At 46.2% G+C, this 22,649-nt stretch overlaps 1 protein-coding gene across 2 annotated transcripts in view; it reads left to right on the top strand.

The window, feature by feature from the left end:
- The window catches only part of LOC308579154 (stomatin-like), a 45,202-nt gene that overhangs the window by 3,163 nt on the left and 19,390 nt on the right, over positions 1-22,649 (top strand). Inside the window, exons 2-7 of one of the 2 annotated variants that reach the window (XM_081179951.1) lie at positions 7,188-7,291; positions 8,206-8,278; positions 8,951-9,033; positions 15,539-15,742; positions 16,333-16,467; positions 20,879-22,609. In XM_081179951.1, coding sequence (XP_081036077.1) covers positions 7,188-7,291; positions 8,206-8,278; positions 8,951-9,033; positions 15,539-15,742; positions 16,333-16,467; positions 20,879-21,073 — 794 coding nt within the window. In that variant the 3' untranslated portion in view covers positions 21,074-22,609. Of the gene's footprint in view, positions 1-7,187; positions 7,292-8,205; positions 8,279-8,950; positions 9,034-15,538; positions 15,743-16,332; positions 16,468-20,878; positions 22,610-22,649 lie in introns of those variants that run through there. The other variant, XM_081179952.1, reaches the window with a different exon arrangement.

Genomic DNA, 22,649 nt, shown 5'->3' with positions numbered 1-22,649 from the left:
GTATTTCAGGCAGGATTCCCTCCCAACCCTACCAGGAGATGCAGAACCTGAGAACTTTTGCATACAATGCTGGTGCTCTAGGGCTGATGAGCTACGGCCCTTTCCCAAACATCAGCAAGTGGAATGGGTCAAGGTCAGGGTGACCACCTGCAGACTTTATCTGCAGGCACAGATGTTGTCTTTTGCCTACTCATGGACCGCCCTAAGCAATGCCTGCCTCCCCCTAAGCCAGGGGTCAGCAAACTTTTTCAGCAGGGGGCCGGTCCACTGTCCTGCAGACCTTGTGGGGGGCCAGACTATTTTTGGGGGGGGGATATGAACAATTTTCGCCTGCCTGCAAAGAGGCCTGAAGATGCTTTGCTGTACCTGTCCCAGTTGTTGTCCCAATAATTGCAGTTGGGCTTCTCAAGCCAGCCAGGTGCCGTGGAGGGGTAGGAGGCTGTGTTGGCTGGTGAAGATGGAATCAGCAGCCCCGGCGGAGGAGCCGCTGGCAGAGGTAGGGGAATCAGGGCATCGACGGAGCTTTTACCCACCACCTGCTGGTGCTGCTGCTTCCTGAGGGGAACCGTGAAGAAGAAGACAGAGCTGACCGCCAACCCACAAGTGGCGTCTGTGGCCACTGCAACAACCCACCTGAATGCCATGGGAGGAATGAAGGAAGGAGGGAGGCAGGCAGGCAGCAACAAAGAAAGTGTGCGAGGAAGTGGCATGGAAAAGCAGAGCGGAGAAGGAAGGAAGGAAGGAAGGAAGGAAGGAAGGAAGGAAGGAAGGAAGGGTGGACTGAGGGAGAGGGAGGAGGAGCAGGAAGAAAGTGCAGCAGCTGCCAGCATCATACGCCCCCTTCACAATGCCGCCCTGCTGAGGCAGGCAAGCCGACTCCCGCTGTCGATGGCACCCGGCGTGGGACAAGATGGCTCCATCTCTGAGGAGAAAAGCGGTGCTGTGTGAGGGAGGGATGGGGAGGGAAAGAACGTGCACACTGGCGATCCACACGCTGGCGATCCACATAGCGATTCCCGGACAGGATCTAGAAGGCAATTGGGCCTGATCCGGCTTGTGGGCCTTAGTTTGCCGACCCATGCCCTAAGCCAGGCACCCCCAACCTGTGGCCCTCCAGATGTTTTGGCCTACAACTCCCATGATTCCTAGCTACCAGGACCAGTGCTCATGGATTATAGGAACTGTGGTCCAAAACATCTGGAGGACCGAAAGTTGGAGATGCCTGCCCTAAGCCATACCACCCATCTGTTTCTGGCTCTGTTTGGGGGAAGGGGAAGCCCCAAGATTTATGGGTGCTGCTGGTGCCCGTTTTTCCAGAATGCTGTCTGCAGCATGAGCAGAGAATGCAAACAGAAGAGAAGTGGAGAAGGAGGCAGAGTTTGATGTTGCAAAAATGATACCTTGCAGTTTGTTGCTTCCTCTTGCAAAAGTCCAGTGGAAAGGAAAGACTCCCTCAATGCAATCTGAGTTCATTTTCTCATTCCTGGCATTGGAATTTTGCAATCCAGCCTGCAGAACTGAAAACACTTCTTCTCCTTTGTTTTATGACATCCTTTGTAAAGAAAAAGAGAAGTGTGAGCTAGTGCCTGGTGAGGGTTGCTAGGAAGTCAAGGGGTGCAACCAATTTGTTCTGGTTTCCTTCCTGTCCACCTCTTCTTTTGCAAAGATTCTGTGGACACTTAAGCATTGCACTTGTGCAGTACTTAAAACATAACTAAACTGAAAAGTGTATTGGGCCCATCTGCATAGTATTATGTCAGTGTTATGCCAATTTAAACAATCATGGCTTCCCCCAAAGAATTCTGGGAGCTGTAGTTTGTTAAGAGTTCTAAGGAGACCTCTGTTCCCCCTAAAAGAGCTACAGATAATAATAATAATAATAATAATAATAATAATAATAATAATAATAATAATAAATTTTATTTATATCCCGCCCTCCCCAGCCGAAGCCGGGCTCAGGGCGGCTAACAACAATCAAATAATCACACAATAAACAGTCACATAATCTAAAAATATTTCATTATAAAAATTAATTAAATCAGATTGATGGCAACCAATTAAGCAAAATTCTGTGCAGGTTGCCAGAGGAGGGAGTCAGGCTGCGCCCTGACCAAAGGCCTGGCGGAACAACTCTGTCTTGCAGGCCCTGCGGAAAGATGTCAGGTCCCGCAGGGCCCTAGTCTCTTATGACAGAGCGTTCCACCAGATTGGAGCCGCAGCCGAGAAGGCCCTGGCTCTAGTTGAGGCCAGCCTAACCTCTCTGAGGCCTGGGACCTTGAGGATGTTATTATTTGCAGACCGTAGGTTTCTCTGTGGGGCATACCAGGAGAGGCGGTCCCGTAGGTACGAGGGTCCTAGGCCGTATAGGGCTTTAAAGGTTAAAACCAGCACCTTAAACCTGATCCTGTACTCCACCGGGAGCCAGTGCAGCTGGTATAATACCGGATGAATGTGATCTCGCAACGAAGACCCCATAAGGAGTCTCGCCGCGGCATTCTGCACCCGCTGGAGTTTCTGGGTCAGTCTCAAGGGCAGCCCCACGTAGAGCGAGTTACAATAATCCAGTCTGGAGGTGACCGTCGCATGGATCACAGTGGCTAGGTCAGGACGAGAGAGATAAGGGGCCAACTGCTTAGCTTGGCGGAGATGAAAAAATGCCGCCTTTGTTATAGCTGTAATCTGCGCCTCCATAGAGAGGGAGGTATCGAAGATTACACCCAAACTCTTAACGGCCGGTGCTGGCACTAATTGCACCCCCGCAAGAGATGGGAGTTGCCCCCTCGATCCCATATCGTCACGCCCTAGCCAGAGGACCTCTGTCTTCGAAGGATTTAACTTCAACCGGCTCCCACGTAACCATCCAGCCACAGCTTCCAGACATCTGGTCAGTGTGTCTGGGGCCGAGTCAGGATGGCCATCCATCAACAGATAGAGTTGGGTGTCATCAGCATACTGATGGCAACCCAGCCCAAAACTCCGGACAAGCTGGGCGAGGGGGCGCATAAAGATGGTAAAAAGCATCAGGGAGAGAATTGCACCCTGAGGCACTCCACACACCAAGGAGTGGCGTGATGACAATTCCCCCCCAAGCGCCACCCTCTGTCCCCGACCAGAGAGAAACGAGCGCAGCCATTGAAGGACTGTGCCCTGGATCCCCACGTCGGCAAGGCGGCGGTCCAGGAGTTCGTGATCGACCATGTCAAAGGCTGCTGACAGATCTAGAAGAATCAGCAGCCCCGACCCGCCTCGATCCAGCTGCCTGTGGAGATCATCTGTTAGGGCGACCAGAGCCGTCTCGGTCCCATGACCAGCGCGGAAGCCGGACTGGAATGGATCCAGAGCAGAGTAGTTTAACAACCAGAGTAGTTTAACAACCACCCCCTCTTTGCAGGGAATTCTGGAAATTATAGTTCTGTGAGGGGGAATGGGGGGTGTCCTAAGAAATCTTGGGGGGGCACTTGGTAGAATGTACTTTCTTTATTCAGTGATTTGACACCTTGACTTAAAAGACAGAAAGTGGTGAAGATGGATGTTGTCATGGACTGAGTAGTCATATTTTCTTTCTTTATATAACCAGCAGATGGAAAATCAGAAATGTTTCTTTTGTATCTTTGGCTTTTGTATCTTTTCTTTCTTCTGGTTTTACTTATTCAAGTTGTATCTTCTGTAGTTGTAATTTTACTGTTTTATGGGAAAATCTTAATAAAAGATCTTAAACAAAAATCAGGGAGAGAGAGCTAAATCTAGGCGAGCAACAGGCATTCTTGTAGTTCATAGATGCACACCAGCTTGGCAAAAGCACTTGGGGAAACTGAAAAGCAGAATCAGGGAGGGTTGTGGGAGAGTGGGTGTAGCATGGGAAGAGATCAGTGATCCCTGGTGGGCTGCAGTTGCCCCTGGAATCTCATTTGAACCTTGCCCTTTATCCATTTGAGTTTACTTGGCAGTAATAATAATAATAATAATAATAATAATAATAATAATAAAAAATAATGTGTGGTATGTTAATTTTACATATATATAATGCCCACCAAACACAGTTTGCCAGAAGAAATTGAAGTGAAATGTTTGATAGGGTGTGTCTATGTATGGATTCAGTTGAAGGCTCTTATTGTTTACATACCCACCAAACTTACATTTTTGCATCATTGTTTGTGGCTCATACTCAATCATGGTTCAGAGTTGGGGAACCTGTGACCCTTCAGTTCCAACCAGCATGACCAGGTCTTAAGGCTAATAATAATAATAATAATAATAATAAATTTTATTTATACCCCACCCTCCCTGGCCAGAGCCGGGCTCAGGGCGGCTAACACCAGTAAAATTACAGTAAGAACATAATGGGGGGGGGGGGGTTAAAATACAGGTTAAAATGCAAATTAAAATGCAGCCTCATTTTAAAAGTAGCCCATAGATCAAAACCATAAGGGGAGGGAAAAATAGGGGTCAGACCAAGTCCAAACCAAAGGCCAGGCAGAACATCGCTGTCTTGCAGGCCCTGCGGAAAGATGTCAAGTCCCACAGGGCCCTGGTCTCTTGTGACAGAGCATTCTACCAAGTCGGGGCCAGTACCGAAAAGGCCCTGGCCCTAGTTGAGACCAATCTAACCACTTTGTAACCTGGGACCTCCTAAATGTCATTTGTGGACCTTAAGGTCCTCCGCGGGGCATACCAGGAGAGGCGGTCCTGTAGATACGAGGGTCCTAGGCCGATGGGAGCTATGGTCCAGCAACATCTGGAAGACCAGGGGTGTATTGAGCCCTGCAGCAACATTGAGCTTGGACTGGCAGGCTTGGATTGAGAAGGAGGAAGAAATGAGTGTGGTGGCTGAATGGTGGGGGATCTGGTTTGATCTGCCCCGACCAGACTCTTTGAAAGGGGAGGGGAACTGCTGTGCCTTCCCCGCCCCCTTCCTGTGGAGCAGAGAGACTCAATGAAGGCTGGGGAGGCTTTGATAACCAAGGTGTGACAAAAGTGTGCAGTCTCATTATCTAGAACGAGATGCCGCCCTTGTTGTGGGAACAGACAACCCCACCCCAAAAGCACATGCACTTGTAGTACCATAATTCTTACAAAGTGAGAGAGTCTCGAGAATAAGACTGCCCTGTCTTGTCTTTAAGAGCTTGGTGGGCAGGCCAAGTACTGGGAACTTATTGCAGGGACACCTGCAGTTCTGAATTTCTTGCCCTTGCTCCTGAACCCGTGACTCCTGAACCCTGAGCTTGCACTTTTACTTGCCTTACTTTTACTTTCAAGTAAGAGCCTCCACTTGTGTCTTTTTGGGGTGGGAGGCTGGACAAAAAGGGTTCCCTACACCTGGCTTAGGTATTCATGTGGAATAGGTTAACCATGGTTAAAGGGAAACAACCCCTGGTTAAGCATTTGGTCTGCAGAAGCCTTGGGAATAAGATCAAATAAATATTCTTCCCCATCTCCACAGAACTCCCAGAGAAAATATGGGAGAAAATTACTTTTCTGTGCAATGCCGGATCGAATGCTTGATCTAGTTGAGCTGCTGTTGCAGTAGAAGACAAATACGCCTTGCTACATACTTTATTCCCTTTTCCTGTAACTGAATCCAAGGCCAGGAAAAATCTCCGTGTGAACTCTGTGTCACATTCCTGAATATGATCTCATGTTCCTTTTTTAGATGCAGCATTTCATATTTTGGGCAGTCGCCGAAATTCTCTGGGAGGGGCGATTATGATGGTGATAGACTCTATCTGCACTATCACACCCCTTTACACAGTCGTGTTTCCCCCCAAGTAATCCTGTAGTTTGTTCAGGGTGCTGGGAGTTGCTGGAAGACTCCTTCATTTACAGGGCTACAATTTCCAGAGTTCCTTTCGGGAAGAGGGATTAACATATGCAGGGATGACTGGAACCATCAATTTTGCTTCTCGCGGTTTCTCAAGTTTCGAACTTTAAATTCATTTCTCTACATTTTTGCAATAAATTGCATGTTTTTAAAAAGAAAAATCCTCATGAAAATTTGCCAGCAATTTTGTGCAAATCTGTCATAAGAAACCAATTTGTGTGTGTGTGCAGTTTTGACTAAGGTACACTTTTTTCCCCGCATGCAGTTTTCTTTTCTTTTTTTTGCAAGCAGTTTTCATTTTTATGAATGTGTGCCCTGATGCACTTTTTATGAACAGTGGTTAGAGAATTGCATTGCAAAAATTGAATAAGTGTGAATTTCTGGCTAGACTGCATTTACCTCTGGTTGGGCCTTGGCACAGAGCAGGTGTGAGCTGTAGCCAAACTTGACTTCCTGCATCCTATAAAGATGCCATGTCTGCCTGAGCAATAAGGGAGATCACTGGTCATGCTCCTTGTACAAATCCCCTCATGCTTTACCACTTCTGACTTGGCAAGGGCTAGGACTGACAATGGAGAACAATGCACTTTGAATTGATTCATCTGGTATCAGGCAGGAAAAGGGCTTTCTCTGTGGTGGCACCTACAGTATGGCATTATGGAACAGTTTCTTCTTAGAGATTCACCTTCAGTGTTGTGTCCCTGTCAGTAGTCAGATACATTCTTGTTCTAGATGCAATGATCAGTTTTGTTACTGATTATTGGCTGCTTATGATGTGTCTGGGACGCGGGTGGCACTGTGGGTTAAACCACAGAGCCTAGGACTTGCCGATCAGAAGGTTGGCGATTCAAATCCCCGCTCCCGTTGCTCGGTCCCTGCTCCTGCCAACCTAGCAGTTTGAAAGCACACCAAAGTTCAAGTAGATAAATAGATACCACTCCAGCACGAAGCTAAACGGCGTTTCCGTGTGCTGCTTTGGTTCGTCAGAAGCGGCTTAGTCATGCTGGCCACATGACCCGGAAGCTGTACGCTGGCTCCCTTGGCCAATAAAGCGAGATGAGCACCGCAACCCCAGAGTCGGCCACGACTGGACCTAATGCTCAGGGGTCCCTTTACCTTTTACCTTATGATGTGTCTTTTCAAAGTTTTATTGCTTGACAGTTTGTGCATCACTTTGATACATTTTGTTAAATGTGGTAAGAAATCTTTAAATAAAATAAAACTTTGAAGGGATGCAGCTCATGTATTTGTTCCAGAAGTGCAAATTAGGTTAAAATGCAAACATAACTGAATTTCTCCCTCTTCCCTACACAGAAGCAATAGAAGCCCATTTAATGCATGTGCACTTTTTTTCTCACTTTTCTTCCAGAGGGCTCTGAAGGAAGCATTGGAGTCTGTGGGTGGATCCTGGTTATGGTCTCATTCTTTTTGGTTACCATCACTTTCCCATTATCCATCTGGATGTGCATAAAGGTAAGAAATAGTTGGTTGGAAAGCAGTTGTGACCTAGGATTCCTTCCCCACTCTAAACAGATCAGCGACTGTACGTTGTAGCTGACCTTAGAGCTGGAAGCGACCCAAAGGGTCATGTCTGGCCCCTGCACTGCAGGAATCGCAGCTAAAGAATTCCTGACAGATGGCCATTCAACTTTTGTTTAAAAAGCTCCAATGAAGGCAGATTTCACTACCTTCTGGGGGAGTCCACTCCTTAAATGGCTATTCTTGCAGAAGAGAACTTCAGAGGGAGACTGCATCAAGAGGCCACCAGGTTACAATTAATCAAGAGGTTCACTAGTGAACTGAATCTGGACAAAAGTGTTTAAAAAAACCCAACACCCCACAGCATGTATTAATTGATTTGCCAATGCCAGGCTGCCTGTGTTGTCAACAATTAGGGTTTTTTTTGCATAATGTAATTATCATAATTATACTTAACTGTATTTTTCATTTCCTTCTCACTTCACTGTTTACATTTCTGATCCCCTGACTCCTTAACCATGTGTATATATTCACCTGCAACTCACTACAAGACTTCATGCATCTGATGAAGGTGTCTGTAGTCCCGAAGAGCTCATGCAATAAAGAAATGTGTTAAATCTTTAAAGTGCCACAAGCCTCTTTGTCAAGAAACTTCTCATGAAGCACAATTTTTATATGAAAAAGATCAGGGTCCTCCTTCAGCTTGATAGGAAGAGCATGAAGTTGTAGTCTCTCTACGTAGTTGCAGAATCTTATGCCTTGTTTTGCCCCCTTAAAAAGACTTCTCTTATCTGAAATGAGCTAATTACAAATGTGGCCCAAATAGCATCAAGGATAGCCTGAAATGTGCAGAATGAAAGGGAACAAAACTGCAACCCCCCCCAACTGACTTTCCCCCCTTATTGCAGATTGTCAAGGAATACGAGCGAGCCATCATATTTCGGCTTGGACGTATCCTAAAAGGAGGTGCAAAGGGGCCAGGTGAGTATTTGCTGTTATGGTCTGTCTTGCCAAAGGCAAGGGGGTTCTTTCTGTGGGATTTGGAAGCAAGACAAGACACAAGTGGTGAAGAAGTCTTAAGATTTATTGGACAGCATGCTGATAAGGGATAAGAATTTACCACCCTAAGCAAGCAATACCTCTGTTTAGCTGCTGGGAACTCCAGAGGTACAGCAGTAGAGAGGACCCCAGCTGCAGTCAGCCACCAAGCGACGTAGCACCCCAGGAGAAGTCACACAATTTAACAACATTAAGCTGTTTAGTAAGGCTAACTGCTGCCTAGGGGAAGCCTCATATTGGTGGCATGAAGGAGCAATTGTGTCAGGCCACTCCACCTCCTTGGTGTACAGTGCTGTGTTTTGCATACATGGTCCCACATGTGGCTGAATTTCCATGTGGCTGGTCAGCTGCATTGGAGCTGGCGCACTGGTGGTGCCCTCCCCTGGGTCTCTGGCCTGGGGGAGGGCACCATCAGTGCTCCAGCCCCAATGCAGCTTCATGCATTTGCACCAAGACTGGTGCCTGGTGCAATGTTGCTGAATTGACTTTGTCCCATGCACTTCAATATACCTTCCAACCTCTTCCTTGCATATGCAGAGCAGTTAATGCCCTAGAGTTGTTGTGTCTAACAATTGCACTTTTGTTTTCCAACAGGTCTGTTTTTCGTATTGCCCTGCACAGACAGCTTTATCAAAGTGGACATGAGGACCATATCATTTGATATACCGCCACAGGAAGTGAGTATTCCCTTTCCTTGACCTCTTTCTTCTCTTCCCCCTACTAAATACTGGATATAAATAGGCTAGTCAAGTTTCTCTCCCCACCCCACCCCCACCCCATGGCTTTCTCACACCCGCTGCCCCTCTTCCATGGTCTCGAATTTCAGGCAAGAGACATTCCCAGTCCTACTTGGAGGTGCCATCGGGAATTAAACACAGGATGCTCTTCATGCGAAGCAGGTGCTCTGCTGCCAGATTGCGGCACTTCCCCTTAAATATAAAGTAATATTCTAGTTCTCAAAGGGATGAATTAAATAGGAACATAGGAAACTTCTTCTGAGTTAGACCATTGGTCTATCTAGTTCAGTATTATCAACAATCTCCACGGTTTCCTACAGGAGACATTCAGAGAGGGAGTCTTTCCTAGCCCTAACTGGAGATGCCAGGGAATGGAGTCAGGAACTTCTGCATGCAGAGCAAGTGCTCTGACACTGAGTATTTATGTCCCTTCTGGTTCTCTGCCACCAGTTCCCTTGCTGCTGTGACTCTCAGCAATCCATCTGCAAGATGGATAGTACCTTGCACTTAAGGGCTCAGATATATAGCTAACATGTCATCTAGCTTGGTCCGGAACTCCTCCATGCAGTGAGGCAGTCTCTGCCATGGCCTCTGTCAAAGCAGACCATTTGGAATGAAGGCCAGCATGGAAGGTTTCGGTTTTGTTCCAGGCAGCCACCTGCCACTTATCCTGCAATGACTTTGTGGAACTGGCTCGGAATGAATTGCTTAGGAACCTAATAATCATCATTAGGCTTAATGTGTTTGCTGCCAGGAATGTACCCTTAGTGAGCCTCCTCCCCGCCCCTCATTTCCTCCTGACTTTTCTGTAATTCAATTCTGTTGTGCCTGCGGTTTTTGCAAGCAACAAGGTTGCAGGGTATTTATTTCATTAGGTAGGGATGGGTTTCTTTTCTTGCTTCCTTAATTGAAAGTTAATGATGTTGTCAAGGTGCTGGAAAACCCCAGGGTATAGTTCTATTGCAGGGCTGGGTAACCTTGGCTGCCTGGGGTCAAGACGACCTTCCAGGACTCTCAGAACTCTTCTGAAGCCACACCCTCTTCTCCCAGGCCACACCCCTCACCTGTCTTGCTTTGCACCCTCCTTGAGTCATTTTGCGTGGTTGGAATGCATCCTTGAACTATGATTATGGCTCTTGGTCTTCTGGATAGAGGCTAGAGAACTCTCTCTCTCTCTCTCTCTCTCTCTCTCTCTCTCTCTCTCTCTCTCTCTGTGTGTGTGTGTGTGTGTAAACTAGCTCCACCCACTTTTGCCTCTGGCCCCACCCACCACTGGAATGTGGCTCCTGGAATGTTGTCCGGAAGCAGATGCGGCCCTCAGGCTGGAAACGTTTCTGCATCCCTGAACTAAGAGTTGCTGAGTTATTAAAACGTCTTTAGGGAGGGAATGATGAGGGGGTGGGTGGAGGGGGAAAACCCTGATCAGCCTAGTAAGGACTGAGTATGCTTAGTGAGCAGAGAATGCTGACTGACTGTTGAAGGGAGGCAGGGAGGTGTAAAACTAGTTTGGAGGCGGAATAGAAAGGAGTATCGTGGAGGAGGGCATGACGGACTTACTGGAACAGGAGCACTCCATGCTGCAACATTTGATTGCAGATCCCATTTGTATACAGTGGTACCTCGGGTTACATACGCTTCAGGTTACAGATGCTTCAGGTTACAGACTCCGCTAACCCAGAAATAGTACCTTGGGTTAAGAACTTTGCTTCAGGATGAGAACAGAAATCAGGCTCCGGTGGCGCGGCGGCAGCGGGAGGCCCCATTAGCTAAAGCGGTGCTTCAGGTTAAGAACAGTTTCAGGTTAAGAGCGTACCTCTGGAACAAATTAAGTACTTAACCCGAGGTACCACTGTATGTCTATCCATTAGTCCTAATGCATTCCACTCAGCATTTGAGATCCTGCTTCTGTCTTTTCAGCCAACATAAGTAGGATGGGCAGCCATGAGAAGCATAGTCTTCTTTGGAGTGGCACTAATCCCATGGAATGCCCTCCTTAGGGAAGCTCACCTGGCCCCTTCACTGTATGCCAGTGGTGGCCAAACTCGGCCCTCCAGATGTTTTGGGACTACAATTCCCATCATCCTTGACCACTGGTTCTTTTAGCTAGGGATGATGGGAATTGTAGTCCCAAAACATCTGGAGGGCCGAGTTTGGCTAGCACTGCTGTATTCCTTCTGGTGTCTCCATGAGTCCTGTGAGGTTTGTTAAAGACACTAGTGGGCGGTGGCTGGGTTTTCTGCCAGAGAGAACTCATTCCATGCCTAATTTTATAAACTTCTATCATGTCTCTTGAAGCTCACCTTTTCTGTAAACTAAAAAGCTCCTTTGATCCTCCTCCTTTCTTCTTCACTGTTTTCATGAGCCGCTGTTCTTTTGATGACTTTTGCCCAGTTGTTTGATGATTTTGCATGTCTGCTGCTGCTTTTAATTACTTCCCCGTTTCCATAGAATCTGTGTTTTCATGCTACAATTTGTTGCAGTTGCTCTGGTTTCTTTCCAGAAGAGGATGGCAGCTCATTCATAAACCATCTCAAGATTTCTAGGGGCTGAACAAAGATTAAGAAAACCAGGCAGCCCTTTGCTGGCAGCTTCCAATAAAATAGACTTGATACCAAAGGAAAAAGGAGACAGGAAGAGATAAGGAAAACAAGCAAATTCATGCGCTCCTGCTTCATTGTTTACATAAAGATAAACTCCCAGTTTGCATGCTATGTGACTGACAAGAGAAAGTTCACACAGCATATACTTAAACCACAGAATTCACTGCCACTAGCGCCCAATCCACACTACACATTTAAAACAGTATTATACCACTTTAAACAGTTGCGGCTTCCTGAATTGCAGTTCCTTAAGGATGCTGAAGATTGCTAGGCAGTCCCCATTCCCCTCATAAAGCTACAGTTCCCAGCGTTCCCTGGGAAAAGGGACTGGCTGTTAAACCATGGGAATTGTGTGATGGGGGAATAGAGGTCGCCTATCAACTCTCAATGCTCTTATCAAACACTGAGCACTAGTAAGCTTCTTGCAAGGCAGCTGTATTGGTTCCTCAATAAGAGGGTCATATCTCACTTAGTAAAGCTGAGGGTGGCACTGGTTCTTCTGTGTATCGCAGAAGCCAATTAAAGGAGCTATTGGCTTGTAATTACCTTGCTTGCGTTACTTAAAATAGAAACTGCTGTGGCTGCGGCTGCAAAGACATTACACAGATCTCTGTTAGGACGATTCTAAATAACACTAACATTAAAATAAGATTAATATAATCACAGCCATTCCACTTGGAGATGTTCTATGTTCCACCCACACCCACATACCCTGGGGTTGGAGGCAGTAGTCTTCTGAATGCCAGTTGTGGAGAATTCCAAGTGGAGAAGCTGCTGTTACACTCAGGTCTTGCCTCTGGGCTTCCTGTTCAGGTACTTGTTGGCCGCTGTGAGGACAGGATGCTGGACTCGATGGGCCATTGGCCTGATCCAGCAGGGATGTTCTTAGAAATAACTCTGCTTCAGCTGCAATACTGTCACTGAGAAAGCACAGGGGTTGAGGAGTCGGACACACTCCCGTTTCTCATCTCTGCAGTACAGTCATACCTCATGTTATGTCCGCTTCATGTTACGTTCTTTCAGGTTGTGTCCCGCGGTGACCCGGAAGTACCGGAAAGGGTTACTTCTGGGTTTCGCCGCTCACGCATGCGCAGATGGGCAAAATGACATCACATGCATGTGCAGAAGCGGTGAGCTGAAACCCGCGCATGTGCAGATGCACTGCTGCGGGTTGCGTTCTTTTCATGTTGCGAACGGGCCTCCAGAACGGATCCCGTTCGCAACCAGAGGTACCACTGTATCAGTAAAAGGAGCTGTAATATTCCTGGTCATTTCAAAGGTGACATGGAACTTTGTTCTGTTGAAAATCATTGAGTCTCTTTAAGAAACGATTAGATGTGTGTGGCTTTCTTTGGCTTTGTGTACACACTATACCTTCAAAGCACATTTGAAGCACATTCTTTCTCTCAAAGAATTCTGGGCACTGTGGTTGAGCCTTCCCAGGGTTAAACTTCCCAGCAACCCTTAGCAAACTACAGAGCCCAGAATTCCTTGAAATGGAAGAATCCGTTTCAAATGTGCTTTAAAGGTGTACTGTGTACACAGCCTCAATGACATTCAGTTTTGCTTCTCTCTCTTTACACTCACACCATTGGTCCATCTAGCTTAACAACTTCTGATAAGTTTACCTACAAGACTGCTTTGATCGGTGGAATTGGCACTACTACTAGTACCACATAATACCCATTCTGCATTTGTAAGGATGCAATCGTTAAGTCTGACAGCACCTGCATTTTGGAATTTCCTTCCTACTGAAATCAAGCAGGTGCCTTCACTTTACTCTTTTCGGTGTCTGCTAAAAATTCTTGCTTAGACAAGCCTGCCCACATGCTTGCCTTACCCAATGTTGAGGGTATCCAATGCTAGTCCTATTCAGAGCCGACTTATTGAAATGGATGAGCCATACTAACATAGGTGCATGAACATCAATAGGTCTGGTCTGAGTAAAACTCAGTTGGCTAAAACCCATTGTGTTTGTTTTTTAGAGATGATGCAAGGTGCTTGGGGACCTCTGTGTAACAAGCAGCCTACAATAATGTAAATAATATTGGCCTGTGCAAGGTTTCCCACCTTCTCTTCCTGTTCCCTTCCTTGTGTTTGTGTCTTATTAGATTGTACACCTGCAGGCTCAGACCTGCAGTGTTGATATACGGCACAGGAGAGGCCCTGCAGTGCACTGGAAGCTTGCTGGACATCCCTCAGTGAGCAAATCCATAGAGGCAGATGCTTTCCTGCAGCACAGCTTATCCCATAATGCCAGTCCTATCCTATGGTATTCGGCCTCTCAGGGGGAGTTGGGGTGTGTTTGAAAGTGTGATGGTGAGGCATTACTGAGCCTGAGAGTTTCTGCATGCAGATGAGATAGTCAACCCTGGGCAAAGTTCTCCGTAAACCTCTTGGATTTAATTGCTGTGTTTCCTCAAATGGTTTTTTTTAATTTGCATGCTTCCCCCCCCCCCCTTGAAGCTGTGTGAAAATCTTTCAGCAAAGCAATTTTCTCTAATAGAATATGATTATTTTATAAAATGATATAAGCTGTGAATGCCTTGGGGCAGGTATCCTTCCCGCACCCTTCTGGTTTCTGTTAACTCCTTAATGTGTACGTGTGTGGTTGGTGCTATATAATTAGTGAAAGGCACACTCTGGAATTTGCTGCATCTTCCTTGTTACAGGGCTGCTACAAACACGGCACACTGGCACAGCCTGAGGCAGTTGGGTGCCAGTGTGTGCCCCTGCAAAAGCTGGCATTGCCCGAGTTATTGCTGCCACAACACCTGCCCCATCCCATTCTCAAGGGAATTGGGCATTTAAACACCCAGGCAACCAGTGTCTTGAGCGCTGGCAGTGTACAGCCCATCTGTAGCTGTAGCTGGATTCAAACCTAGCAGATGCCATGGGAGAGGTGCTGAACAACTTGGTAGTGCGTGTTGGGGGGGAGGGTTAAATATGCTTGTTGGAAAGCATCATATTCTATTAATGCTACCTTTTGGTATTTCAAAAATCACTTGTGCTTTCAGCCAAAGATCAGCATGTAGAAGTTAAAGAATCAGGGAACTTATCTGGTGTCTGCATAAGGCAGTAAAAGGGATCCATGACAGTTAAGTCCAGTTGTGAATGACTCTGGGGTTGTGGCGCTCATCTCGCTTTACAGGCCGAGGGAGCCAGCGTTTGTCCGCTCTGCAGACAGTTTTTCTGGGTCATGTGGCTAGCATGACTAAGCTGCTTCTAGCGCAATGGAACACCGACACCAGAGCAGCGCACGGAAACACCGTTTACCTCCCCTCCGGAGCAGTACCTATTAATCTGCTTGCACTTTTTGGTGTGCTTTTGAACTGCTAGGTTGGCAGGAGCTGGGAACGAGCAACAGAAGCTCACCCTATTGCGGGGATTCGAACCGCTGACCTTTTGATTGGCAAGCCCAAGGCTCAGTAGTTTAGACCACAGCGCCACCTGTGCCACCCTTTTGGATAGCAGAGTGCTATGGAATAGAGGTCTGTATGGAGCTTCTCAGTGTTCTGTAACCTTAGTGTTGAAAGGTGGCTTCTCCGATGACTTAGCCAGGTACAGAATACCTGTTGCAAGACCACCGATGGTACAATTGGAGAAATGAGCACATGCACAAAATGAACAACTCACATGGTGTTTGAAATAGGGAACTTGAAAAAAAGCTCCTTTGTGACTGTCAGGTAGCAGGCAGTCTGATCATGACCGCCTAATTAGCAGCATGCTACTTGTGGCACCTCTTTGTGGTTATGTTTTGATGCATGAGTGACTTGGAGATTCTTTTTTTAATTCTTCCGTTCCACATTTTTCTCTTCTCTCCCCTCCCCCTGTTTCTGCCCTAGATTCTTACCAAAGATTCAGTGACAGTTAATGTGGATGGCGTGGTTTATTACCGAGTTCAGAATGCAACCCTTGCTGTTGCCAACATCACCAATGCAGACTCAGCCACTCGGCTCCTGGCTCAGACCACACTGAGGAACGTTCTTGGGACCAAGAATCTCTCTCAGATCCTCTCTGACCGGGAGGAAATCGCCCACAGCATGCAGGTACAGCAATGTTGAGCTGCATCCCCATGGGGGTGTGGGGTAGGGAGTTGTTGAGAAACATACTTCACTGTTTAGACAGGTGATTTATTTTTTGCATCAGCCACTAAATTTTGCAATTTAAATATACAATGCAAAAATCCAGTGGAAGCTGGTCCTTTAGGGTAAGTGGGGCACTGCCCCACCAGTCCTAATCTGCCCTCAGCCAACCCCCAACCCCTGCCTGCCTTCTTCCTTATGACCAGTTCAGGGGGTGTGGCACTGCCTATAGCTCCCTCTACTTTAGTCTCTGACCACATTCACATCATGCTTTTAAAGCCCCACATGGGATTCCTAAAGGATTATGGGAGCTGTAGGTTGTTAAGAGTCTTTTATCTTTCAATGAAAGCTCAGAGCCTGGGTCACCTGCCAGCTGAAAACACAACAAGGAAGGATATTTAACACCTTGGAGGATGGAAGGCTCTTAAAAAGGCTGTTCATTTGTCCTGTTGAGACTTGTTTAAACCTCCAGTCACCTCTGTTTGATTAGCTTGGCATCTTTGCACAATACCTCCATGTGTGACATGCATTCCCGCCCCCACCCTTTTAAACAGGCCACACTAGATGATGCCACAGATGACTGGGGCATAAAGGTGGAGCGGGTGGAGATCAAAGATGTGAAGCTGCCCATCCAACTCCAGAGAGCCATGGCCGCTGAAGCAGAAGCTACCCGCGAAGCAAGAGCAAAGGTAAGGAGCTCTACTGGTTTGGTTAGCCGCTGACTTTCAAAGGAGATCCATCACCGAAAGAGATCAGAGATGGGGATCCTGCGGCCCTTCTGTTGTTGTTGGACTACACATCTCATCATCACTGACCATTAGAAATGCTGGCATAAACCAACTTGCTGGCTAAACTTCCTATTAAACCAGCTTTTCCTGACCTGGTGCACTGCAAATGCAGTTGGACTACAACTCCCATCATCCCTGACCATTGGCCATGCTGGCCGGAGCTGATGGGAGTTGGAATCCACCAGCTTCTGGAGGTTCACAGGTTCCCCATCCATGACCCAGAAGATGATGGAGCAGTACAAGGAAACAAAGGTCATTATTTGACCCTGTTGACCCTGGGGTATATGTCTTGGAAATGACCATAATGATGCTCTCCCACTGAGCTACAGCCCTTCCTGTAACTTTCACATAATCCAAATTTCAAGTGAATATTGAACCACTTCAGATATTCATGTTTCCTTTAATAATAATAATTTTTAATGTTATTATTTGTACTCCACCCATCTGACTGGGTTGCCCCAGCCACTTTGGACTGCTTTGATGGTAGCACTTGTTTTTCCCCACAGTGATATGACTCAGGTATTTGCTGTACAAACACTGGCTCCAGAGGTCTCATTATCTTTATTTCCCCATAGTAGTGAATCCTTTGCATTGCATTTACGTAACAAAACAAAGCTGAGTTTGTGCCAAAACTCAGTCGGAGGGCGTTCCTTCTGAATCGCAGGTTTTCAGACTTCACTGAAGTGTCTCAGCAGGTTTTCTGGGGATGTTTAAGAAGATCAAGCAGCAGAAGGCAAGCTCCCACAAGACACAACGTGTTACATGGGAAGCTGCCTTATACTGAGTCAGACCAGTGGTCCATCTAATTGGGTACTGGCTACACTGACTCTCGTCCGGGTTTCAGGCAGGAGTCTCTCCCAGTCCTACCTGGAAATGAATGAGATCAAACTGCAATCTTCTGTATGCAAAGCAGATGCCCCACCCCTGAGCTACAACATGGAAAGCTGCCTCATACCACCTGCATATCTTGCTTAGTATTGTCTATGCCAGGGGTCAGCAAACCTTTTCAGCAGGGGGCCGGTCCCCTGTCCCTCAGACCTTGTGGAGGGCTGGACTATATTTTGAAAAATAATAATAATGAGCGAATTCCTATGCCCCCAAAATAACCCAGAGATGCATTTTAAATAAAAGCACATATTCTGTTCATGTAAAAACACCAGGCAGGCCCCACAAAGAACCCAGAAATGCATTTTAAATAAAAGCACATATTCTGTTCATGTAAAAACACCAGGCAGGCCCCACAAAGAACCCAGAGATGCATTTTAAATAAAAGCACACATTCCACTCATGTAAAAACACGCTGATTTTGGGACCATCTGCGGGCCGGGTTTAGAAGGCGATTGGGCTGGATCCAGTCCCCAGGCCTTGTCGGAGCCAGCCGTTACAAAATGGTGCTGTTTAGCATAAAATAAAGACACAGAGAGCCAGCAATATTTTCAGGATGGTATGAGCAGCTCCTTTTGAACTTCTCTCTCCCTCCGGTAACCCTTTTTATTATCCTTTGTTCTCTCTCCAGCCGCATGGCCGTTTGCCAATGTATCACATTACCTACATCCGGTCATGGCTTTAACGCACCCACAAACCATATAAGGTTACACTGCCCAGAGGGGGAACATAACTCCATATAAGGTCAATACATTCCAATACATTGTAAAGCTCAGAGTGCTGGTCAGCCGAGGTCAGGGGGCACCCTGCAATATTACAAGCCTTTGCCGTGTCTTTATGACTCCCACAGGGCCTTAGTTTGCCTACCCATGGTCTATGCTTATTGGCACCTACTCCAGGGTTTATGATGGGACATATCCTGTCTTCCCTGGAGATGCCAGGGATTAAACCTGCAACCTTCTGCATGCAAAGATGATGTTCTACTCACAGAGCTTCAGCCTTTCCCAATGGTCTTGTTTTCTGCTGCTGTGTCCTACATAAGGAGGGAATTGGTGCTGATACCTGAAAGTCCTGCTGAGTACCCTGTCTAAACTGGATCCTGTAAGATGGGCAAATGCCAGTTTTGTTTTGTTTTTCTCATTTTCCTGCTCTTAAATTCAGGTCTTCACATTTCCACATCATTCTGATTTTTTCAAAATGGAAATTCACCTGCATTTTAATGCCTAACATGTAATGCCTAATATTTGGCATTTTGCCTAATATTTTTTGCAAAGCAGCTTCTCCTATTACAATGCATTTTTGTAAGCTGTTTCTCCAATATATGCATATTTTTAGATCTTTGTCCCAATATATGCAATTTTCTACACATTAGTTGGTTGGAGAACTGCATTGCTAAATTTGGAGAAATGCAAATTTTAAAGAATGGCTATGGTTTGGTTCACATATTATTTTGGAAAGTGCAAGTTAGATAGGCTCCCCTGTAAACCAAATTGAATTTTTCCCTCATCCCTACTTAGTTCACTTCCAGGGGGTTCTGCAACTTTGCAGGGACTCTGTAGCACACAAGGATTCTCTGGCAGCAGAAAGCTTTTGAAAACCACTGTTCTGTCTGGAGCCACACCACATCTGCATGCCACTTTAAACAGTCATGGTTTTCCCCCAAAGAATTGCGAGACCTGTAGTTCACTAAGGGTGCTGAGAGTTGCTAGGACCAACTATTGCCCTCTCACAGCTACAATTCCCAGAGTTTCCTGTGAAGAGGGATTGACTGTTAAACCATTCTGGGAATTGTAGCTCTGAGAGGGGAATAAGGGTTTCTTAACAACTTTCAGCACCCTTGACAGGCAGCGTCTTCCAGAATTCTTTGGGGGAAGCCATGACTACTTAAAGTGGTTTTGTTAAGTTGTGGGTGAACATATCAGACGACACAGCGATTCTTCAAACAGCTCTTGCTTATTCACAGGCCAGGACAGAACTGAACTGAAGGGCTCAGTCAGCCTGCTTATATAGAGCTCCAGTACCACGTTACTGTAACAACTTTCTAAAACTATCCAATCACTGAACGTCACTTTCGATCCCTTATTTGCATAACTATCTACAGTATCCCCCTGCTGGCCCAGGGTGAGAACTTCAGTACATAACAGGTTTCATGGTGCTTTAAATGTGGCCTTTGTGTTCAACAACTAGACTGGCTGGTGGGACATTCTGGGGGCAGACATAGAGTCTGGAGGCCTTTCTGCACCCCTGTTCCTTTGGCAGATTTGCTGCTCCTATACTCTTGGCTTAACACTGCTGGATCTATGTGCTGCTTCTCCTAGGAGGACGAAAACTTCTCTTCCTTTTCTGAAAGAAGTTGGTTAAGCAAGGAGGATCCTGTTTGGGGCCTTGAACATGAAGGCCACAAATCCTCTAGCCTACAATTTTTTTTAAATTTTTTTTTACTAAGGCTGGGTCCACACCATAGATTTTGAGTACATTCAAAACACATTCCTCCCTCCCCAAAGAATCCTGGGAACTGTACTTTGTTAAGGATGCTGGAAATTGTAGTTCTGTGAGGGGGGAAACTAAAGTTTCCAGTATTCTTTGGGAAGAAATCACGTGCTTTAAATGTGTGGTGTGTATGCAGCCTAGAGCTGCAACATTTACCTGACTCATTTAATTAATCAAAACATTCTTGTTTGATTAGGTGACAGATTCTCCCAAAAATTGTTTTTAATAGCTATCTATCTATCTATCATCTATCTATAATACAGGTAGTTGCAAAATTTGAGAAAGAGGTGAATTCCCTATTGTAGGATAAAGCCATTTCCCCTATAGAATGTTTGTGTTTTGTCATGTGCATACTTAATTGTTTTAATTGACTTAAGACTGCATTCCTAAACCCACACACCTGAGAGTAAGCCCCACAGAATTCAGCAGGACTGACGTATGAGCATACATGGAGTTTTACCCAATGAAGTCCTGCTCAAAGTAGAATCATTGGAAGTCAGCGCACCTAAATTATTTGTGGCTGTCAATTTCAGTGGGTCTACTCTATGTAGGACTAACGTTGGATACTGAGGAGGAGGAGGAGGAAGCTAGCAGCCAGGGCCACCGTGTGGACTGGTTGTAAGAAGGCAGGTGGCAGGGAGCTAGCCAAGGGCAGGTGTTGGGGCAGTGCCCCATTTGCCCCAGTGGATGTGCCTCCATTGCAAGGAGCTCAAGGTGGTTTGTTCTTTGTTCTTCCTGTCCTCATTTTATCCTCACAACTGCCTTGTAACGTAAGAGAGGCTGAGACACTGACTTGCCCAGGGTCACCCAGTGGGCTTCATAGCTGCACCCAGGTCCTGGTCTGACACACTAACCACCACACCACACTCTCCGAACCTTATGCAGTTTTCTCTGTGTTCAAAACATCTTGCTGGACCTGTGCCTCTCTCCCTTCCAGGTCATCGCAGCAGAGGGTGAGATGAATGCCTCCAGAGCCCTCAAGGAAGCCTCCATTGTCATCTCAGAGTCTCCTGCAGCTCTCCAGCTCCGCTACCTGCAGACCCTGACCACTATCGCCGCCGAGAAGAACTCCACCATTGTATTCCCACTGCCCATAGATATGCTGCAAGGCATTGTGGGAAGGAGGAGCTGAGGGTGCTGATGGGAAGCCAGGTGTATTGAAAAGCATGAGGCATTGTGGAGGAGAGGGGTGATGATTTAAGTGTGACCTTCGTGTCTGTTTCTTGTGGCTCTCATAAGCTCAGATCCTTTTTGTGTTTCATCCCAACAAATTTCTGCTTTCAACGTAGGTGGCCACCTCTGAAAATTCATTCTTCCCCACTCTGCTGCCCCTTCTTATTGATGAGAGAGGTTTGGAGGGCTTGCATTGATGAGAGAGGAGGGTTTAAGAGGTTCTCAGCTACCATATGGAGCAGGGGGTTGCCTTAAAATAATAATGTTTTCCTCCTCTCTCCTGGGAAACTTCTTTCTTGTCAGAGAGCCAGCAGTGGAACTTTCCGCTGCTGTTTTGCTCCAACCAAAGGGAAAGAATTAGCACGCTGGAGTTATGGAGACAATATGCTTGTAGCCTAACGATGTTCAGATTCCTTTTTATAGGTGTGTTTTTCTAACCTAACACAATTACAAACACAGTTACAAACATATTTGCAAACACTTCCCCAATACCTTTTGTACTTTATAAAACGACACCTATTTTTTCAACACTTTCTTAAAAAATAGATTTCCGCCTATTTCTTTGGTTCTGCTTTTAAGAATGTGATCAACAGAAAGTTTGACATTCTACAGCCAGGAGAACCTGTAACTGGAGTCTTTCAGCATTTTAGAATACTTATATTTTTCATTTAATTTTTCCAGAAGATTAATGTGAAGAACTTTTCCCTCCCCCCCCCTTAATGTGAAGGAATTTTCCTTTCCACATGATTCTGTTATTGTTGTTGTTGATGATGTTAAATCTCAGCTTTTTTTGCTAAAAGCCAGGACTGAAGGTTTCCTGGTATATTTGCATCGTAAGTTTTGTATCCAGTGTGAATTAGAATAGTAGATTTAATTTCTAGCAGACAGCACTGAGGTTAGCTACAATATTATACTATTAGAATGGTGTGTGAGCTTTCAATAACAGAAAAACTTGTGAGAAAGGATGGCTACTGTGGTCTTTATGACTTGTATAATAATTCAAATAAGTGGTGACAACTGTCCACCCCCACCTTGCCTCTGCCTTTAACATTTATAGAGACAGGAATTCATTACCTGATGCTGTATCCCAGCATGGTAACGGAAGACTCCATGGGAGCTGAAAAGCATAGGAGCATTGCAGGAAGATGTGGCTGGCATCTCAAATGGGGACATGTGATCAAATGCCATTGTTGCTATGCAAAGTCTCAGAGCTTTTGCCCCTGGGCCTCTTCACTCCCCCATCTTACACTGATTTTAGTTGGAGCGGCTGCTTCAGACACTTAATTACAAAGAGGGAAGATACGTGAGGCTTAGAAACCCTGATCAGTTCTGGCTGCGAAAGGCAGGGCATACTCACTGCTCTGTCGGTAAACAAACAAACGCCCACCCACCCCAAAGGGAAAAGGAACAGGGGAACAATGGCATTTGCTATCCTTACTTGTGGCTGCAGCTGAATTGGTGTTCTGGATTGTTGCTTTTCACATGTGTTGTTAAAAGCAAGATTTAGTTTGCCAGAAGGAATGAGCAGCATCAGT

The sequence above is a fragment of the Podarcis bocagei genome, assembly GCF_964188305.1.
Source record: "Podarcis bocagei genome assembly, chromosome: Z".
NCBI classification, from domain to species: Eukaryota; Metazoa; Chordata; class Lepidosauria; order Squamata; family Lacertidae; genus Podarcis; species Podarcis bocagei.
This window is presented reverse-complemented; position numbering and strand designations above follow the sequence as displayed.